Source organism: Petromyzon marinus, unplaced genomic scaffold (assembly GCF_048934315.1).
Source record: "Petromyzon marinus isolate PM22_M1 ecotype Great Lakes invasive population unplaced genomic scaffold, UKy_Petmar_22M1.pri1.0 PM_G_Scaffold_67, whole genome shotgun sequence".
Lineage (NCBI taxonomy): Eukaryota > Metazoa > Chordata > Hyperoartia > Petromyzontiformes > Petromyzontidae > Petromyzon > Petromyzon marinus.
Window position 1 is genome coordinate 608,101 of NW_027423021.1, and position 19,400 is coordinate 627,500.

Below are 19,400 nucleotides of genomic sequence, written 5' to 3' on the forward strand. Positions count from 1 at the left end.
GTGGATTCCTGCAGTCACGAAAGCTTCGAATCAAGATTGCCTACAAACTACACAACTGAGATGACGCATCAATCATCGCCCCCTACTGACAGGCTCTTGTCCACATGCAGGCCGGTGCAGGGCCACCACCTTGTGCCACACAGGGGCAGCTGCTACTTGGGGATGCTCTTCAAGTGTTACAGACGAGGTACGACATAAAACTCCGAGTTGCCGAGGCGATAAGGCAAGCACCGTGTAAATGCAATTATGATAACATAGTGAATGCTTGGGGGCTTATTGTCTCTCGCTCCTGGTAAAAGATCTACCCAACCCACAGGTCTACAAAGACGGGCCGCTCTTACTCTGCAGGTTGAACCTAGCCATTGAGTGTCCAACTTCACGTTCTTGTCATTAAAGGCCTTTGACAAAGGTGCATCTATTGGAGCGACATCATCTCAAGCTTACACATCTATTGGGTCTCCACTTGACTTTGTATTGTCTCGGAGGAAGTCCACCCACACCTCCACTTCCACAAACTGCTGGGAGTTGCCTCGCTCTGCCTCACAGTCAGAATTCTCCTCCTGCTTTACGTTGCCTCCATCGATGTGAAGGTCCCATTTTGGAGTTGAATCTTCATCTTCACATTTTACCTTCACTTCTTCCCTCTTCACCATCACTTCTTCACATTTCACCTCGATACCTTTAAAAGTGTCCAAGCTGGGATTTTTTTCCGGTTCGTGTTTCATGAGGGATGGGCTCATTGCGGCACTTTGACTTTCACAAGCTGATTTCAGACTGCACTCCTTGTGGATCTTCTGATGCTTCTGTGTACTCTGGTGTGTTTTAAGAGCAGATGACTGTGAAAATGCCTTCCCACACACACTGCACTTGAAGGGTTTCTCTCCCGTGTGTGTACTCTGGTGTGTATTAAGAGCAGATGACTGTGAAAATGTCTTCCCACACACACTGCACCTGAAGGGTTTCTCTCCCGTGTGTGTTCTCTGGTGTGTTTTAAGAGCAAATGACTGTACAAATGCCTTCCCACGTACAGTGCACTTGAAGGGTTTCTCTCCCGTGTGTGTTCTCTGTTGTGTTTAAAGAGCAGATGAATCTGAAAATGTCTTCCCACACACAGTGCACTTGAAGGGTTTCTCTCCCGTGTGTTCTCTGGTGTTTTTAAAGAGCAGATGACTGTGCAAATGCCTTCCCACACACAGTGCACTTGAAGGGTTTCTCTCCCGTGTGTGTTCTCTGGTGTGTTTTAAGAGCAGATGAATCTGAAAATGCCTTTCCACACACACTGCACTTGAAGGGTTTCTCTCCTGTGTGTGTTCTCTGGTGTGTTTTAAGAGCAAATGAATCTGAAAATGTCTTCCCACACACACTGCACTTGAAGGGTTTCTCTCCCGTGCATGTTCTCTGGTGTCTTTGAAGATGAGATGAATCTGAAAATGCCTTTCCACACACACTGCACTTGAAGGGTTTCTCTCCTGTGTGTGTTCTTTGGTGTGTTTTAAGAGCAAATGAACCTGAAAATGTCTTCCGACACACACTGCACCTGAAGGGCTTCACTCCCGTGTGTGTTCTCTGGTGCTTTTTAAGAGATGAATGTGAAAATGTCTTCCCACACACTGCACCTGAAGGGTTTCTCTCCCGTGTGTGTTCTCTGGTGCTTTTTAAGAGTAGATGAATGTGAAAATGTCTTCCCACACACTGCACCTAAAGGGTTTCTCTCCAGTGTGTGTTCTCTGGAGTGTTTAAGAGTAGATGAATCTGAAAATGTCTTCCCACACACAGTGCAATTGAAGGGTTTCTCTCCTCTGTGTGTTCTCTGGTGTGTTACAAGAGTAGATGACTGTGCAAACGCCATCCCGCACATCGTGCACCTGAAGGGTTTCTCTCCTGTGTGTGTTCTCTGGTGTGTTACAAGATCAGATGACTGTGCAAATGCCTTCACGCACACACTGCACTTGAAGGGTTTCTCTCCTGTGTGTGTTCTCTGGTGTTTTTTAAGAGTAGATAAATCTGAAAATGTCTTCCCACACACACTGCACTTGAAGGGTTTCTCTCCTGTGTGTGTTCTCTGGTGTTTTTTTAAGAGTAGATAAATGTGAAAATGCCTTCCCACACACTGCACTTGAAGGGGTTCTCTCCCGTGTGTGTTCTCTGGTGTGTTTTAAGAGCAAATGAATCTGCAAATGTCTTCCCACACACAGTGCACTTGAAAGGTTTCTCTCCCGTGTGTGTTCTCTGGTGTCTTTGAAGATGAGATGAATATGCAAATGTCTTCCCACACACAGTGCAATTGAAGGGTTTCTCTCCTGTGTGTGTTCTCTGGTGTGTTACAAGATTACATGACTGTGCAAACGCCATCCCGCACATCGTGCACCTGAAGGGTTTCTCTCCTGTGTGTGTTCTATTGTGTTTTACAAGATCAGATGACTGTGCAAATGCCTTCATGCACACACTGCACTTGAAGGGTTTCTCTCCCGTGTGTGTTCTCTGGTGTGTTTTAAGAGCAAATGAATCTGCAAATGTCTTCCCACACACACTGCACTTGAAGGGTTTCTCTCCCGTGTGTGTTCTCTGGTGTCTTTGAAGATGAGATGAATATGAAAATGTCTTCCCACACACAGTGCAATTGAAGGGTTTCTCTCCTGTGTGTGTTCTCTGGTGTGTTACAAGATTACATGACTGTGCAAACGCCATCCCGCACATCATGCACCTGAAGGGTTTCTCTCCCGTGTGTGTTCTCTGGTGTTTTACAAGATCAGATGACTGTGCAAATGCCTTCACGCACACACTGCACTTGAAGGGTTTCTCTCCTGTGTGTGTTCTCTGGTGTGTTTTAAGAGTAGATAAATCTGAAAATGTCTTCCCACACACACTGCACTTGAAGGGTTTCTCTCCTGTGTGTGTTCTCTGGTGTGTTACAAGATTACATGACTGTGCAAACGCCATCCCGCACATCGTGCACCTGAAGGGTTTCTCTCCTGTGTGTGTTCTCTGGTGTTTTTTAAGAGTAGATAAATCTGAAAATGCCTTCCCACACACACTGCACTTGAAGGGTTTCTCTCCCGTGTGTGTTCTCTGGTGATTTTTAAGAGCAGATGACCATGAAAATGCCTTCCCACACACAGTACATTTGAAGGGTTTCTCTCCTGTGTGACTTCTCTGGTGCCGTGTCAGATTTCCAGTTCGGTCCGTGCTGTATGCACGCTGGTCGCATTGTTGACTTGTCGTACCGAGCTGCGCTGACTGCCTTTGCTCCATCAGAACAATTCTGCAGAGGAAGCGTCAGCTGCAGACAGAAAAAAAGAATATCCACACCATCTACACGTCAGGCACAGAGGAATGCACACGTGACTTACACGTCTATACTTATTAATATATTCATGATGTAGTGAAAAAGTTTCCCAAATTCATCAGATTTGATGAACGTGCAAATGCCTTCACGCACACCCTGCAACTTGAAGGGTTTATCTCCCGTGTGTGTTCTCTGGTGTACTTTTAGATGTGGTGACTGTGCAAACGCCTTCACGTACAGAGTGCACCTGAAGGGTTTCTCTCCACGGGCTGCTATGGCACACAATGAGAGGGAAAAAGTCATTAATATGCCTGGAAGCCTTCATATCTTCAAGATGAATGTTAACCCAAAACTCTAAGCACACAATTTCGGCTGTCTGACTACAAAAGGAATATTTATGAAAGCTAAATTCAGCTGACATAGCAAAGGGTGTTGAAAACAATACTATCTGTGTTATGCAGAAATGCATGAATTAATGTTCAATCGCAACTTAGAGGTGTGAATCCAAGCTCAGATGTCCTTGAATGCTGGGGATGAACAGTTCCGACTTCAGCTGAATGTGTGTGCTGTGTAAACTCCCTGTTTCCATTCTTAGTAAGAGTTCCAGAGGAAAACAAAAATAAACTATTGTTTTGATATAACCTCCTTGTTCAACAGAGTTAATAGACTTTACTGCAAACACAAACTTGACACTGTCACACACTGCCATGAGTAAACAGGTGGTGGTGTGACCAGCACCATGCCTGGCCACCTTCATCTGCTCAGCATTAATTCTTCCTCACTCCACCAAGTAATGAATCGAGGATCAATCAACATAGCCGAGGCTATCCGTGTCTCTGTCTCTCTCTCCCCGTGGTGAACGTGTTCCCCTCCACACATTCAGAGTCAACAGCGGCACGCGCTTAGCATCTTTGATCGATAGATACATTGACACACGTATTGTTGGTTCTTTCAGTAAAGTCACGTAGATAGAAAATAAAAATAACAGATTAAATTTAATAAGATAAAGACCACTTGTGTTGCGATCAAAACGTCGTGGGTTTTTTTTTATTCATTTTAAAAAAATTATATTTTTCATTTAAGAAAAATTATTATCTGTTATTTTAATTTCATTTTCTATCTACGTGACTTTATCGAAAGAACCAAGAATATTAATTCCTGCAGTCACCAAAGATTTAAGTCAAAACATTCACACACGTTGACAAAGCCTCACCTTGTCTTGTTGTGGGCAGGTCGCTTCTGATAACAAGAGCGGTATAGCAGCTCAAGCGGGCTTGGCCTGGTAACAAAAGAAAATAAAAACTGCGTGAATATTTACAATAAAACAAAGTTACAAAGTGGCGAGCCGGGTGAAGACAAATTAAACTTAAGCGAGATAATTAAAGTAAACGCAATCAGGCGAGGGCAGGAGGCAAGGCCCCGCGTGGCTAGGCCCTGCGTTGTAACGTTCCAACCTGGACATCGATTCCCATGCTCGCTGCTACTCAACTGACATCCCTACGAGAGAGAGCGAGGCTCTACCTTGGTAAACAACAACAACCACCACCACAACAACCACCACAACAACCACAATCGCAATGAGAATTTCTCACCTCGGATTTCAGTGCAGGAAGCGATAGCTTCCTGTTACCTCGTGACGTCTCACGGCAGCAGGTGACGTGACGTCACCTCCGGGGTACGAGACACGCTCCTCCCACAATGAGCGGCTCCGTAACTAAATAAATTAGAGAATGAATAAATTATGTTAATGTCGTCGTCCGTCACGTCGTGAGTGCTGAACCCGTCGCAATAAACTCGCGACGGCTTTAACGGATACATTATGTTAATGGCGGCACCAGTCACTGGGCGTAGCTTTGCCCAAATAAGGATTGGCACTGGAACGATAACGTCAGTGACCCAAGCGGAGGTGACGTCATGTTCAAGAGCCCGGTAGACGGGCGAGGGGTGAATACCTTGGTGACATGACGTCACTAGCTAGGTACACCTCCCCCAGGCGTTTCACGCCGATGAAGTAATGCTGAGAGGTGGCGTCACAGAGCGGGATTGGAGTTTAAGTTGATTTAGATTCATTTTCATTGCTCCCTCCTTTGGGTGCGTGGGCTCAGCTACAACAACAACGTGGACATTATTGTGTATACACTGTGTATGTGTGTACACTGTGTGTTTACACTGTGTGTGTACACTGTGTGTATACACTGTGTGTGTGTACACTGTGTGTGTACACACGCTGTGTGTGTGTGTACACTGTGTGTGTGTGTACACTGTGTGTGTGTACACTGTGTGTGTATACACTTGGCAGTCCCGGGGAGTCCCCCCCCCACCACCCTTCACCACCCCCCACCACCCTCCACCACTACCCCCACCACCCTTCACCACCCCCCATCACCCTATACCCCCCACCACGCCCCCCATTACCCTCCACCACCCCCCATCACCCTGGTGGTGGTGGTTGTTGTGATGTTCTGACACCAGTCAGATCAACACCTTCACAGCCACTGCTGCTGCTGCTGTTTGTTTATAGGCAGAAGGTGTTCACGCCACGTCCCTTTCTCTGTGTGTGTACACTCTGTGTGTGTGTACACTGAGTGTGTGTAGGTGTTCACGCCACGTCCCTTTCTCTGTGTGTACACTCTGTATGTGTGCACACTGAGTGTGTGTAGGTGTTCACGCCACGTCCCTTTCTCTGTGTGTGTACACTGTGTGTGTGTACACTGAGTGTGTGTAGGTGTTCACGCCACGTCCCTTTCTCTGTGTGTGTACACTGAGTGTGTGTAGGTGTTCACGCCACATCCCTTTCTCTGTCACCATTTTAATTCTGGGCCAAAGAGGTCCTGCAAACGTAAACATTTTCTGTTTAAAATGTAACACGAACATAATGAATTATATTCTTGGTTATTTCGGTAAAGTCACGTTGAAGGGAAACAATAAAAAAATATATAAAACAATAAAATTCTCACGACGTTTCGACTGTAACACAAGCAGTCATCATCAGGTGTGAAAACCAACGGCAAGAAACATTTGAAAGAAGTGGCGGTTTGTATTTATTTATTTTTAAACGTTAGCACCACGGAGAGCGATTTGGCAGTTTATTTAGAAGGACTAGTCCATCTATGTTCTGAAAAGAGGAGGGGGGGAGACGAAAAATAAAGTTATGCTGTCTGAAAGCCACCGTAAGCGTGAACAATCAATTAAGACCCGAAATGGTTTATCAAATCCTTCCAATGATTGCTAAGCCAGAATTCCTTCCTCTCGATTGAAATTGTCTCTGTGTTTGTATATGTGGATAGCCTCATGAACGAATCTCTCATGGTAGCCAGATGGCTTGCAAAGAACCTCTGTCTTGGAGAAGTCAATGTCATGTGAGCCTACTGAATTATAACAATGATCTGCCACGGCCGAGGTGTTGGTCCTACCGTGTTAAAGGTCTGCTTTGTGTTCACGAATGCGGTCCGAGACATGGCGTTTGGTTTATCCAATGTAACTACTACCACAGAGGCAACTTAGTTTGTAGACACCAGGGTACTGTATGTCCGGAATCACATCTTTTACAGACGGAACCAGATCACGGATTTTATGTAATGTGTTGTAACGGACCTGGATCTTGTGTTTATTCAAGATTTTTTGAGATTTTTTTTGTGATCCCCGCAATGTAGGGTAAAGTGATGGTTTTGAAAGTCTCCTCAAGAGGGTCCTTCTTCATGGTTGGAGTGATAGCTTTGCGGATTGTGTAGTCGGAATAACCATTAGCCTTAAGAGCTTGGTGTACGTGCTTGAGTTCACTGGCTATGTGTTCCTGGTCGGATATGCATTGGGCTCTATGGTGCAGAGTCTTGATGAGGGAATTCTTCTGGGATGGATGGTGGTGGGAATCCGGTTTCAGGTAAGCATCCGTATGGGTAGCTTTCCCGTAGACGGAGTGGCTCATTGAACCATCAATTTTTTTTACCAATTCCACTTTACAGTAAAATTGTAGACATGGCACAATATATATTTGTGAATCTTTATTTTTACCAACATTTGAAAAAATATTCTCCGTTAAGGCAAAATTCTGAAATATTAGATTTTTTACAAAGCCTTGTGAATTCACCTTGTATCTGAACAAGTTCAATTTGTGCAAATATATTTTTTCAAACGTATAAATAAAAAAGACTGCTTACAAATATCAGCTCTATGTTTTCAAGTAAATATATTTTGGGTAGTGAATAAATTGTAGTCTAAATAAGCTACACATGACGAATTGTAGGCAATTATAGTTATAATCAAAGACATTTTTAAACAATCACGTGGTCCCTGTAGTCGCCGTTAAGAGACAAAATCTGCTTGAAACAGTTTATCAACATATATGAATACATTGATTCGAATAAGCAGAGTTAATTTCCTATTTATGGCATGCCAGCTATGTGTCAGTTTTCGATATCAACATCACCTTATAAAAGAATAACATTTAAAATACGCACAGACAAGTATTCATTCGTAATTATTGACAGGCATATTAACAAAATTGAATTACTGCAGTGAAATATACTGCATCAGGTTACATCGTATTAACAAGAAGCTATTTTAAAAATACGCAACTCCTGCTTAACAGTGTATGTACAACTATTGCAGTGTCATTAAAAACGAGTAGGCCATTGCATGCTGGCGTCTGGGTCAAAATGTAGCAAATTCTAAACATTAGCTACAAATAATAGATCACAGAGTTTAGATCGTAACACAAGCAATCGTCATCAGGTGAGACAACCACAGCAGCAAGAAGACAAAACTGCTGAAGTAGGCGCCTACTTCAGCGTCTTCTTCTTGCTGTGGTTGTCCCACCTGATGACGATTGCTTGTGTTGTGATCTAAACGCCGTTATCTGTTATGTTTCTACCCACGTGATGACTTTACCGAAATAACGAGAGAGTATGGATTCCTGCAGTCACGAAAGCTTCGAATCAAGATTGCCGACAAACTACACAACCGAGATGACGCATCAATCATTGCCCCCTACTGACAGGCTCTTGTCCACATGCACAGAACATCACTCAGCTATTTCAATGCTAAATTCTATGCTAATTCCTTTGTCAAGGGGTGCCTCTGCGGATGTGTATACTTTAACTTAGCTATTTCAATGAGCCATTTCAATGCTAAATTATATCCTAATTCCTTTGTCAAGGCGCTTTGTTTCTTCTCACACAGCTTAAAGGTCGTGATCTGCGCGTGGCTTTTTCCACTCCAGCGCTGTCCTCCAGACAGTCTCGTCCCTTCACCTGATGAAGGCCGCTTGTGTTGTGGCCAAAACGTCGTGGTTTTTGTTATTTAATTTTTTTACCTACGTGACTTTACCCAATAGAACCAAAGAGTATGGATCCTAGCAGTCACGAAAGCTTTAAAATCTAGAATAGAAATGTAATGCAATACAACACAGAGAGTCGGCCAACATAAGAGGCAACACCCCACCTGGTTGATAACGTTCTTCCAAAGATTGCTCAATTTGAAAGAGAGACAAAACACAGACACGGAGACACATAGACAGAGAGAGATAACACAGAGACACACACAGAGAGATACACACATACAATGAGGGAAAAAAGTATTTGATCCCCTGCTGATTTTGTACGTTTGCCCACTGACAAAGAAATGATCAGTCTATAATTTTAATGGAAGGTTTATTTGAACAGTGAGAGACAGAATAACAACAAAAAAATCCAGATAAACGCATGTCAAAAATGTTATAAATTTATTAGCATTTTAATGTGGGAAAAAAGTATTTGACCCCTCTGCAAAACATGACTTAGTACTTGGTGGCAAAACCCTTGTTGGCAATCACAGAGGTCAGACGTTTCTTGTAGTTGGCCACCAGGTTTGCACACATCTCAGGAGGGATTTTGTCCCACTCCTCTTTGCAGATCTTCTCCAAGTCATTAAGGTTTCGAGGCTGACGTTTGGCAACTCGAACCTTAAGCTCCCTCCAGATTTCCTATGGGATTAAGGTCTGGAGACTGGCTAGGTCACCCCAGGACCTTAATGTGCTTCTTCTTGAGCCACTCCTTTGTTTCCTTGGCCGTGTTTTGGGTCATTGTCATGCTGGAATACCCATCCACCATCCATTTTCAATGCCCTGGCTGAGGGAAGGAGGTTCTCACCCAAGATTTGACGGTACATGGCCCCGTCCATCGTCCCTTTGATGCGGTGAAGTTGTCCTGTCCCCTTAGTAGAAAAACACCCCAAAGCATGTTTCCACCTCCATGTTTGACGGTGGGGATGGTGTTCTTGGGGTCATAGGCAGCATTCCTCCTCCTCCAAACACGGCGAGTTGAGTTGATGCAAAAGAGCTCCATTTTGGTCTAATCCGACCAAAACACTTTCACCCAGTTGTCCTCTGAATCATTCAGATGTTCATTGGCAAACTTCAGACGGGCATGTATATGTGCTTTCTTGAGCAGGGAAACCTTGCAGGCGCTGCAGGATTTCAGTCCTTCACGGTGAAGTGTGTTATCAATTGTTTTCTTGGTGACTATGGTCCCAGCTGCCTTGAGATCATTGACAAGATCCTCCCGTGTAGTTCTGGGCTGATTCCTCACCGTTCTCATGACCATTGCAACTCCACGAGGTGAGATCTTGCATGGAGCCCCAGGCCGAAGGAGATTGACAGTTTTTTTGCGTTTCTTCCATTTGCGAATAATCGCACCAACTGTTGTCACCTTCTCACCAAGCTGCTTGGCAATGATCTTGTAGCCCATTCCAATCTTGTCCCTGACATCCTTGGAGAGCTCTTTGGTCTTGGCCATGGTGGAGAGTTTGGGATTTGATTGATTGATTGCTTCTATGGACAGGTGTCTTTTATACAGGTAACGAGCTGAGATAAGGGGCACTCCCTTTAAGAGTGTGCTCCTAATCTCAGCTCGTTACCTGTATAAAAGACACCTGGGAGCCAGAAATCTTTCCGATTGAGAGGGGGTCAAATACTTATTTCCCTCATTAAAATGCGAATCAATTTATAACATTTTTGACATGCGTTTATCTGGATTTTATTGTTGTTATTCTGTCTCTCACTGTTTAAATAAACCTACCATTAAAATTATAGACTGATCATTTCCTTGTCAGTGGGCAAACGTACAAAATCAGCAGGGGAACAAATACTGTTTTCCCTCACTGTAGGCACACAGAGAAACAACGCCTCTGTGTCGAGGCCTTAAATAGAGAGAGAGAGGGGGGCAGAGAGAGAGGGGAGGGGGTGTAGAGAAATTCGCGAGTCAATGCAAGGCCGTAGCCATGGAGTCAACATTGGGGGGGGAACAAATCTACCAGGGGCTCTGGGGTCTCCCCCCCCCAGAAAGAAAATCTAAATTTGAAAACTAATTTCTAAAATATTGAAAAATTTCACTAACAATATTGTATAATATTGTATTGTATTACATTGCTCTGTTGTTTATTTTTTAACTTTTCTTGTTTCATAGTATGTAATGGCAGAGATTAGGGATTCATAAAGTACAACGCAATCATACAAACACAAATCTACGCATTGTACATGAAGACAAGTCCACATTTTGTGGCCAAGGTTTAGCATATTGTTTTTATTAACATAGCATAGCAATTATTATTTGAAATAATATTTTTATAGCAATATATTTTGAGCATATTTGATTATTGGGGGGGGGGATATATCCCCCACCAATATATATTATAACTATTATAACATATTATCATTACGGCCTTGTGTCAATGAGAGATTTGGAACTTTGGTGACTGCAGGAAATAATAATAACACGAGCACACGCAGAGAGAGAGAAAGCTCACTTATAATCTTGGTTCTTTCGGTAAAGTCACCATGTAGAAGGGAAACAATAAAATAATAAAAATATAAAACAATAAAATTCTCACGACGTTTCGACTGCAAGACGAGCAATCATCATCAGGTGTGAAAACCACAGCAACACATGAACATTTTCTTGCTGATGGTTTTCACACCTGATGATGATTGCTTCTTGTGTTGCAGTCGAAACGTCGTGAGAATTTTATTGTTTTATATTTTTATTATTTTATTGTTTCCCTTCTACGTGGTGGTGACTTTACCGAAAGAACCAATAATATTAATCCCTGCAGTCACGAAAGCTTTAAATCAAAAGCACACTTAATCAAACAAACTGAGTAAAACTTGGAAATGTAATGCAATGCAACACAGAGAGTCGGTCAACACACAATAAACGCATAGCCTGGTAGATTACTTTCTTACAAAGATTGCTCAACTAAGCGAGATAATTGAAGCAAACACGATTAGGCGAGGGCAGGAGGCAAGGCCCCGCGTGGCTAGGCCCTGCGTTGTAAAGTTCCAACCTGGACATCGATTCCCATGCTTGCTGCTACTCAACTGACATCCCTATGAGAGAGAGAGAGGCTCTACCTTGGTAAACAACAACAACAACCACCACCACCACAACCACCACCACCACAACCACCACAACCACAACCACCACCACCACAACCACCACCACAACCGCGATGAGAATTTCTCACCTCGGATTTCAGTTCACGCGCGGAGCGGCAGATTTCTGTTACCTCGTGACGTCACGCAGCAGCAGGAGATGACGTCACTTGCATGGTACAAGAACACTCCCCTCCCGCAACGAGCGGGTCTTAATTTAAATAAATTATGTTAATGAGTCCGGCCCATACGTCGCAATAAACTCGCGACGGTCGACACGAACACATTATGTTAATGAGCCGCCAGTCACCGGGCGTAGCTTTGCCCAGGCAGAGGTGACGTCACGCTCAAGGGCGCGGTAGACGGGGTGGGGTGAATACCTTGGTGACATGACGTCACTGGCGAGGTACACCTCACCCTGGCGTTTCACGCCGATGAGGTGATGCTGAGTAGTGACGTCACAGAGCGGGATTGGAGTTTAAGTTGATTTAGATTCATTTTCCATTGCTCCCTCCCTTGAACTCAGCAACAACAACGTGGACATTGCATCCCACTGGGATTTTTAACACACAGCGTTGGTGTACGGTGCTTTTTTGAAGAACATTTTGCTGTTTTTTTCATGGATTTTCTGTTTGCAGAGTCACACAAAGTAGTAACTTTAAGATGTTTCTTGTTCTTGTTTGTGTTTGTTGTGGTTGCACTTGATTCAAGAGCCGAATGGCTCACAGGGGTATACCAATATATATCAACTGAAACTATTGTGTACACACTATGTGTATGTAAACTGTGTGCGTACACTGTGTGTACGTGTACACTGTGTGTACACGTACACGTACACACAGTGTGCACTGTGTGTGTGTACACTGTGTGTGTACAGTGTGTGTACACACTGTGTGTGTACACACTGTGTGTGTGTGTACACTGTGTGTCACTGTGCCTGGCACAAGCGTCGTGGTGACGTCACCGCCACTTAGTGGCGAATGGCGGTTGTTGTTGTGTCACTGTGTGTGTGTGTACACTCTGTGTGTACACTATGTGTCACTGTGTGTGTATATACACTGTGTGTGTACCCTGTGTGTGTACACTGTGTGTATACACTGTATGTGTGTACACTGTGTGTGTACAGTGTATACCCTGTGTATGTGTACAGTGTATATACTGTGTGCGTGTACACTGTGTGTGTGTGTGTACGGTATGTGTGTATACACTGTGTGTGTGTACACTGTGTGCATGTGTACACTGTGTGTACATTGTGTGTGTACACTGTGTGTGTGTACACTGTGTGTACACTGTTTGTGTCCGAACCCCCGGCAAGGCCATCTACTTAATGACGAGAGAAAATTCACACGAAATGTCCTTTTCAATGAAGTCTTCCAGATGTAAATTGATACAAGCTTTTAATGAAGAAATAAAATCATCTAATTCAAAACACATCACAAGTCAAAGATGTTTCATTTTAAAACTTCAAAACGGAGCATGGGGTACTTGCGTGAATGCGTCCTTCGTGTGCCGGAAATGTTGTGACTTTCCTGGCCTGAAGGCCGTCAATGTGTTGGACCATTATTGGTGCACAGCGTCTCAACAACAGCAGTGGGGTTTGCTTCAACCGATAGGTAACGAACATCCAGACGTGAATCAGCAAGGAGCATTTCTAGTCCTAGTTAGACAAAATCTACGTCAACACGTAAGACAAAACTACAATTCGTGTTGTAGAGAATGTACCTCCTCCTATACGTGTAACTTTCAAGTGGTATGCCTTGTAACTGATGAATGATCCGAGCGTGCTCCCTATTTCAAAGACGATGAGTTGCTCCAGAGGCAGACGCTTCGTGAAACACAAGAGTTCTCTGTACAGGTTACTTCCAAAACACACACACACTTTGTCCTAACATCACTTATTCAATGTGTGACCCTCAGACAAAATATTACATGTACGCGCACAATCAGACAAGTATTCATTCTAAATCATTGACGGACATATTAGCAACATTGAATTACTGCAGCGAAATTGACTGCATCACGTTACATCGTATTAACAAGAAGTTATTTACAAATACGCACCGTCTGCTTAACAGTGTATGTACAACGTACTATTGTTGCATCATTCAAAACGAGTAGGCCGTTGCATGCTGGCATCTGGGTCAAAATGTAGCAAACTCTAAACATTACGCTACAAATAATAGATCACGGAGTTTCGATGGCAACACAAGCAATCGTCATCAGGTGGGACAAGCACAGCAGCAATAAGAGGAAACTGCTGGAGTAGGCACCTATTACTTCAGCAGTTTCTCTTGCTGTGGTTGTCCCACCTGATCACGATTGCTTGTGTTGTGATCTAAACGCCGTGATCTGTTATGTTTCTACCCACGTGGTGAATTTACCGAAATAACTCAAGAGTGTGGATTCCTGTAGTCACGAAAGCTTCGAAATCAAGATTGCCTACAAACTACACAACTGAGATGACACATCAATCATCGTCCCCTGCTGACAAGCTCTTGTCCACATGCAGGCCGGTGCAGGGCCACCACCTTGTGCCACACAGGGGCAGCTGCTACTTGGGGATGCTCTTCGAGCATTTCAGACGAGGTACGACACAAAACTCCGAGTTGCCGAGGCGATTAAGCGAGCAAAGCGTAAAAGCAATTATCATGAGAACATCGTGAATGCTTGGGAGCTTATTGGCTCTCGCTCCTGGTGAGAGATTGACCCAACTCACAGGTCCACAAAGACTGGCCGCTCTTACTCTGCAGGTTGAACCTAGGAAATGAGTGTACAACTTCACATTCTTGTCATTAAAGGCCTGTGACAAAGGTGCATCTATTGTAGCGACATCGTCTCTGGCTTACACATCTACCGGGTCTCCACTTGACTTTGGATTGTCCAGGAAGTCCACCCACACCTCCACTTCCACAAACTGCTGGGAGTTGCCTCGCTCTGCCTCACAGTCAGAATTCTCCTCCTGCTTCACGTTGCCTCCATCAATGTGAAGGTCCCATTTTGGAGTTGAATCTTCATCTTCACATTTCACCATCACTTCTTCCCTCTTCACCACCACTTCTTCCCTCTTCACCATCACCTATTCATATTTCACCTCGATAACTTTAAAAGTGTCTAAGCTGGGATTTTCTTCCGGTTCGTGTTTCATGCGGGATGGGCTCATGGTGGCACTTTGACTTTCACAAGCCGATTTCAGACTCCACTCCATGTGGATCTTCTGATGCTTCTGTGTTCTCTGGTGTACTTGAAGATGTGGTTGCTGTGCAAACGTTATCCCGCACGGAATGCACCTGAAGGGTTTCTCTCCCGTGTGTGTTCTCTGGTGTACTTGAAGATTTGATGAATCTGCAAACGCCTTCCCACACACACTCCACTTGAAGGGTTTCTCTCCTGTGTGTTCTCTGGTGTTCTACAAGAAGAGATGAACGTGCAAACGCCTTCACGCACACACTGCACTTGAAGGGTTTCTCTCCCGTGTGTGTTCTCTGGTGTATTACAAGAGTAGATGAATATGCAAACACCTTTCCACACACACTGCACTTGAAGGGTTTCTCTCCCGTGTGCGTTCTCTGGTGTTCTACAAGATTAGATGACTGTACAAACGCATTCCCACACACACTGCACTTGAAGGGTTTCTCTCCCGTGTGTGTTCTCTGGTGTATTACAAGAGCAGATGAATGTGCAAACGCCTTCCCACACACACTGCACTTGAAGGGTTTATCTCCCGTGTGTGTTCTCTGGTGTATTACAAGAGTAGATGAATGTGCAAACGCCTTCCCACACACACTGCACTTGAAGGGTTTCTCTCCCGTGTGTGTTCTCTGGTGTTCTACAAGATTAGATGACTGTGCAAACGCCTTCCCACACACACTGCACTTGAAGGGTTTCTCTCCCGTGTGTGTTCTCTGGTGTATTACAAGAGCAGATGAATGTGCAAACGCCTTCCCACACACACTGCACTTGAAGGGTTTCTCTCCCGTGTGTGTTCTCTGGTGTTCTACAAGATTAGATGACTGTACAAACGCCTTCCCACACACACTGCACTTGAAGGGTTTCTCTCCCGTGTGTGTTCTCTGGTGTATTACAAGAGCAGATGAATGTGCAAACGCCTTCCCACACACACTGCACTTGAAGGGTTTATCTCCCGTGTGTGTTCTCTGGTGTATTACAAGAGTAGATGAATGTGCAAACGCCTTCCCACACACACTGCACTTGAAGGGTTTCTCTCCCGTGTGTGTTCTCTGGTGTTCTACAAGAGCAGATGAACGTGCAAACGCCTTCTCACACACACTGCACTTGAAGGGTTTCTCTCCTGTGTGAGTTCTCTCGTGCCGTGTGAAATCTCCAGTCCGATCCGTGTTGTATGCACACCGGTCGCATTGGAGCCTTGTCCTACCGAGCTGCGCTGAGTGCATTTGCTCCATGAGACCAATTCTGCAGAGGAAGCATCAGAGGAAGCGTCAGCTGCTGACAGAAAAAAATAATATCCACACCATCTACACGTCAGTATCGATGCACAGAGGAAAGCATATATACACAGTAACACGTGACTTGCACGTCTATACTTATTCACATATTCATGATATAGTGGAAAAATGTCCCAAATTCATCACACGGGCTGTTATGGCACACAATGAGAGGGCAAATGGTCATAAACATGCCTGGAAGCCCTCGTATCTTCAAAATGAATGTTCACCAAAAACTCCGAGCACAAAATTTCAGCTGTCTGGCTTCAAAAGGAATATTTATGAAAGCTAAATTCAGCTGACGTAGCAAAGGGTGTTTAAAATAATACTATTTGTGTTATGCAGAAATGCATGAATTAATGTTCAATCGCAACTTAGAGGTGGGAAGCCAGGCACAGATGTCCTTGAATGCTGGGATGAACAGATCCGACTTAAGCTGCACGTGTGTGCTGTGTTAACTTCCTGACTCCATTCTTATAAAGAGTTGCAGAGGAAAACAAAACGAAACTCCTGTTTTGATATAACCTCCGTGCTCAATAGAGTTAATAGACTTTACTGCAAACACAAACTTGACACTGTCACACACTCAGAGGCGGAGCCTGGATTTTCAGGTAGGGGGGGCAACCCCTCCAGCAATGAAAAATGATAGTAGTTGTTAGTAAGTAAGGAGTTGTTAGTAAGGAGTTGTTAGTAAGGAGTTGTTAGCAAGGAGTTGTTAGTATGTAAGGAGTTGTTAGTAAGTAAGGAGTTGTTAGTAAGGAGTTGTTAGTAAGTAATGAGTTGTTAGTAAGGAGTTGTTAGTAAGTAAGGAGTTGTTAGTAAGCAAGGAGTTGTTAGTAAGGAGTTGTTAGTAAGGAGTTGTTAGTAAGTAAGGAGTCGTTAGTAAGGAGTTGTTAGTAAGTAATGACTTGTCCCTTGCTTTTTATTCGACGCGTGTGATCGGAATTGCGCTCACTGAAGGTGTTTGCCTTCAGGGAAGTCGTGTACTGTATACGCAACTGCGCAAAATTCTGTGAGTCACAACTGCTCTGCCGTTACTTATTGCCAATTATGGACTCGGACTGTTGTCCTCTCATAGAGTCCCTGGCACGTAATAATATGCCACACGGTGGCAGTGGGGGTCGCAAAATGCTGATTTATCTATATATATGAAAGGGAAATGTGTGGATACTTGTGTCTGTTTGAAATGTTTAGCATACTTCTCAACGTGCCACACACTTGAAATTTGGCATGTGGGTATGTTGCATACTGTACACAATGTAAAAAATATAAAAATAGTCTTTTGTATTTTTTTTGGGGGGGGGGGGGAATGACCATGAAGTGTCTGGCGTCAACCCGCAACACCTCTGAGTTAAGCGCTCTGCAATGCTTAGAGCTATTAACAGCGTGCCGGGAGATTTTAGGTGGCGCTTCGCTCCTGGCCGATGAAGCCATTGGTTTCTCGGGAGTTCAATACATATCCTCCGTGCGAAGAACGGGTAGAACTGCTATCTAAAATATGAAGCAGAACATTCCATCTGTTTGTTTGTGCGAAGCAGCAAAAACCTCTCCAACGCTGAGCTCTGGCGTCGTGAAAATTTGCACGGCTAACGCTGTCTGGAATTTCTAAGTGAACGTGACTATTTTCAGCTCGCCACGTCATTATTCCCTTCCCCGAGTGGCCAAAATCGGCCTTACGTAGCAGTGGGGTAAGGTTGAATCTCCTTGAGTGAAAACATCCGATTTAGGTAAATTGATTTGTTTCGGCTTTTTTCTTTCTTGCAAGCATCAATTTTTTCCAGGGTTTTTCAGTGAAATAGAAGGGAATGTGAAGTTAACCAAAGACAAGAATCCAAGTCCCGGGCGAAGCTGGGTAGTGAAGCTCGTTACTAATAAACCCCAATGATCCTATCAAAATTAGGGATTTCTATCGGATCGTTGGGGGGCCACGTGCCACTCCACCCCCCACTGGCTCCACCACTGTCACACACTGGCATGGTTCACAGGTGGTGGTGTGTCCAGACCCACGCCTGGCCACCTTCACCTGCTCAGTATTAATGCTTCCTCACTCCACCAAGTAGTTAATTGAGGATCAATCAACACAGCCGAGGCTGCGTGTCTCTCTCTCTCCCCGTGGTCGTGTGGATTTCCTTCCCGATCCCCCGGTCTCCCCTCTACATGTAGAGAATGAACACCACCAAGCGTCTAGAGTGAACACCGCCACGCGTCTAGAGTGAACACCACTACGCATCTAGAGTGAACACCGCCAAGTGTCTAGAGTGAACACCGCCACGTGTCTAGAGTGAACATCGCCAAGCGTCTAGAGTGAACACCACCACGTGTCTAGAGTGAACACCACGTGTCTAGAGTGAACACCACCACGTGTCTAGAGTGAACACCACCACGCGTCTAGAGTGAACACCACCACGCGTCTAGAGTGAACACCGCCACGCGTCTAGAGTGAACACCACCACGCGTCTAGAGTGAACACCACCACGTGTCTAGAGTGAACACCGCCACGCGTCTAGAGTGAACACCACCACGCGTCTAGAGTGAACACCACCACACATCTAGAGTGAACACCACCACGCGTCTAGAGTGAACACCACCACGCGTCTAGAGTGAACACCACCACACATCTAGAGTGAACACCGCCACGCGTCTAGAGTGAACACCGCCACGCGTCTAGAGTGAACACCGCCACGCATCTAGAGTGAACACCGCCATGCGTCTAGAGTGAACACCGCCACGCGTCCAGAGTGAACACCGCCACACGTCTAGAGTGAACACCACCACGCGTCTAGAGTGAACACCACCACGCGTCTAGAGTGAACACCACCACGCGTCTAGAGTGAACACCGCCACGCGTCTAGAGTGAACACCACCACGTGTCTAGAGTGAACACCACCACGCGTCTAGAGTGAACACCACCACGTGTCTAGAGTGAACACCACCACGCATCTAGAGTGAACACCACCACGCGTCTAGAGTGAACACCACCACGTGTCTAGAGTGAACACCACCACGCGTCTAGAGTGAACACCACCACGCGTCTAGAGTGAACACCGCCACGCGTCTAGAGTGAACACCGCCACGTGTCTAAAGTGAACACCGCCACGCGTCTAGAGTGAACACCGCCACGCGTCTAGAGTGAACACCACTACGTGTCTAGAGTGAACACCGCAACGTGTCTAGAGTGAACACCACCATGCTGTTGACAAGCCCCACCTTGTTGTTGTTGTTGTGGGCAGGTTGCTTCTGTAAACAA

At 44.9% G+C, this 19,400-nt stretch overlaps 2 protein-coding genes across 2 annotated transcripts in view; both read right to left on the reverse strand.

The window, feature by feature from the left end:
• Positions 1 to 1,986: 1,986 nt before the first annotated feature.
• Positions 1,987 to 4,926, reverse strand: LOC142920107 (uncharacterized). The gene is made up of 3 exons (XM_076062574.1): positions 4,879 to 4,926; positions 4,500 to 4,565; positions 1,987 to 3,280 (listed from the first exon to the last, which is right to left on the reverse strand). Exon 3 carries the CDS (start codon positions 3,250 to 3,252, stop codon positions 2,074 to 2,076), a length of 1,179 nt encoding a protein of 392 aa, XP_075918689.1. The 5' UTR covers positions 3,253 to 3,280; positions 4,500 to 4,565; positions 4,879 to 4,926; the 3' UTR covers positions 1,987 to 2,073.
• Positions 4,927 to 13,470: 8,544 nt separating this feature from the next.
• The window catches only part of LOC142920118 (uncharacterized), a 14,233-nt gene continuing 8,303 nt past the window's right edge, over positions 13,471 to 19,400 (reverse strand). The window contains exons 2-3 of the mRNA XM_076062581.1: positions 19,361 to 19,400; positions 13,471 to 16,121 (exon numbers count right to left, since the gene is read on the reverse strand). The exon at positions 19,361 to 19,400 is cut by the window's right edge and continues 31 nt beyond it. Of these exons, the coding sequence (XP_075918696.1) occupies positions 14,867 to 16,111 (1,245 nt within the window). The 5' untranslated portion in view covers positions 16,112 to 16,121; positions 19,361 to 19,400 and the 3' untranslated portion in view covers positions 13,471 to 14,866. The remainder of the gene's footprint in view (positions 16,122 to 19,360) is intronic.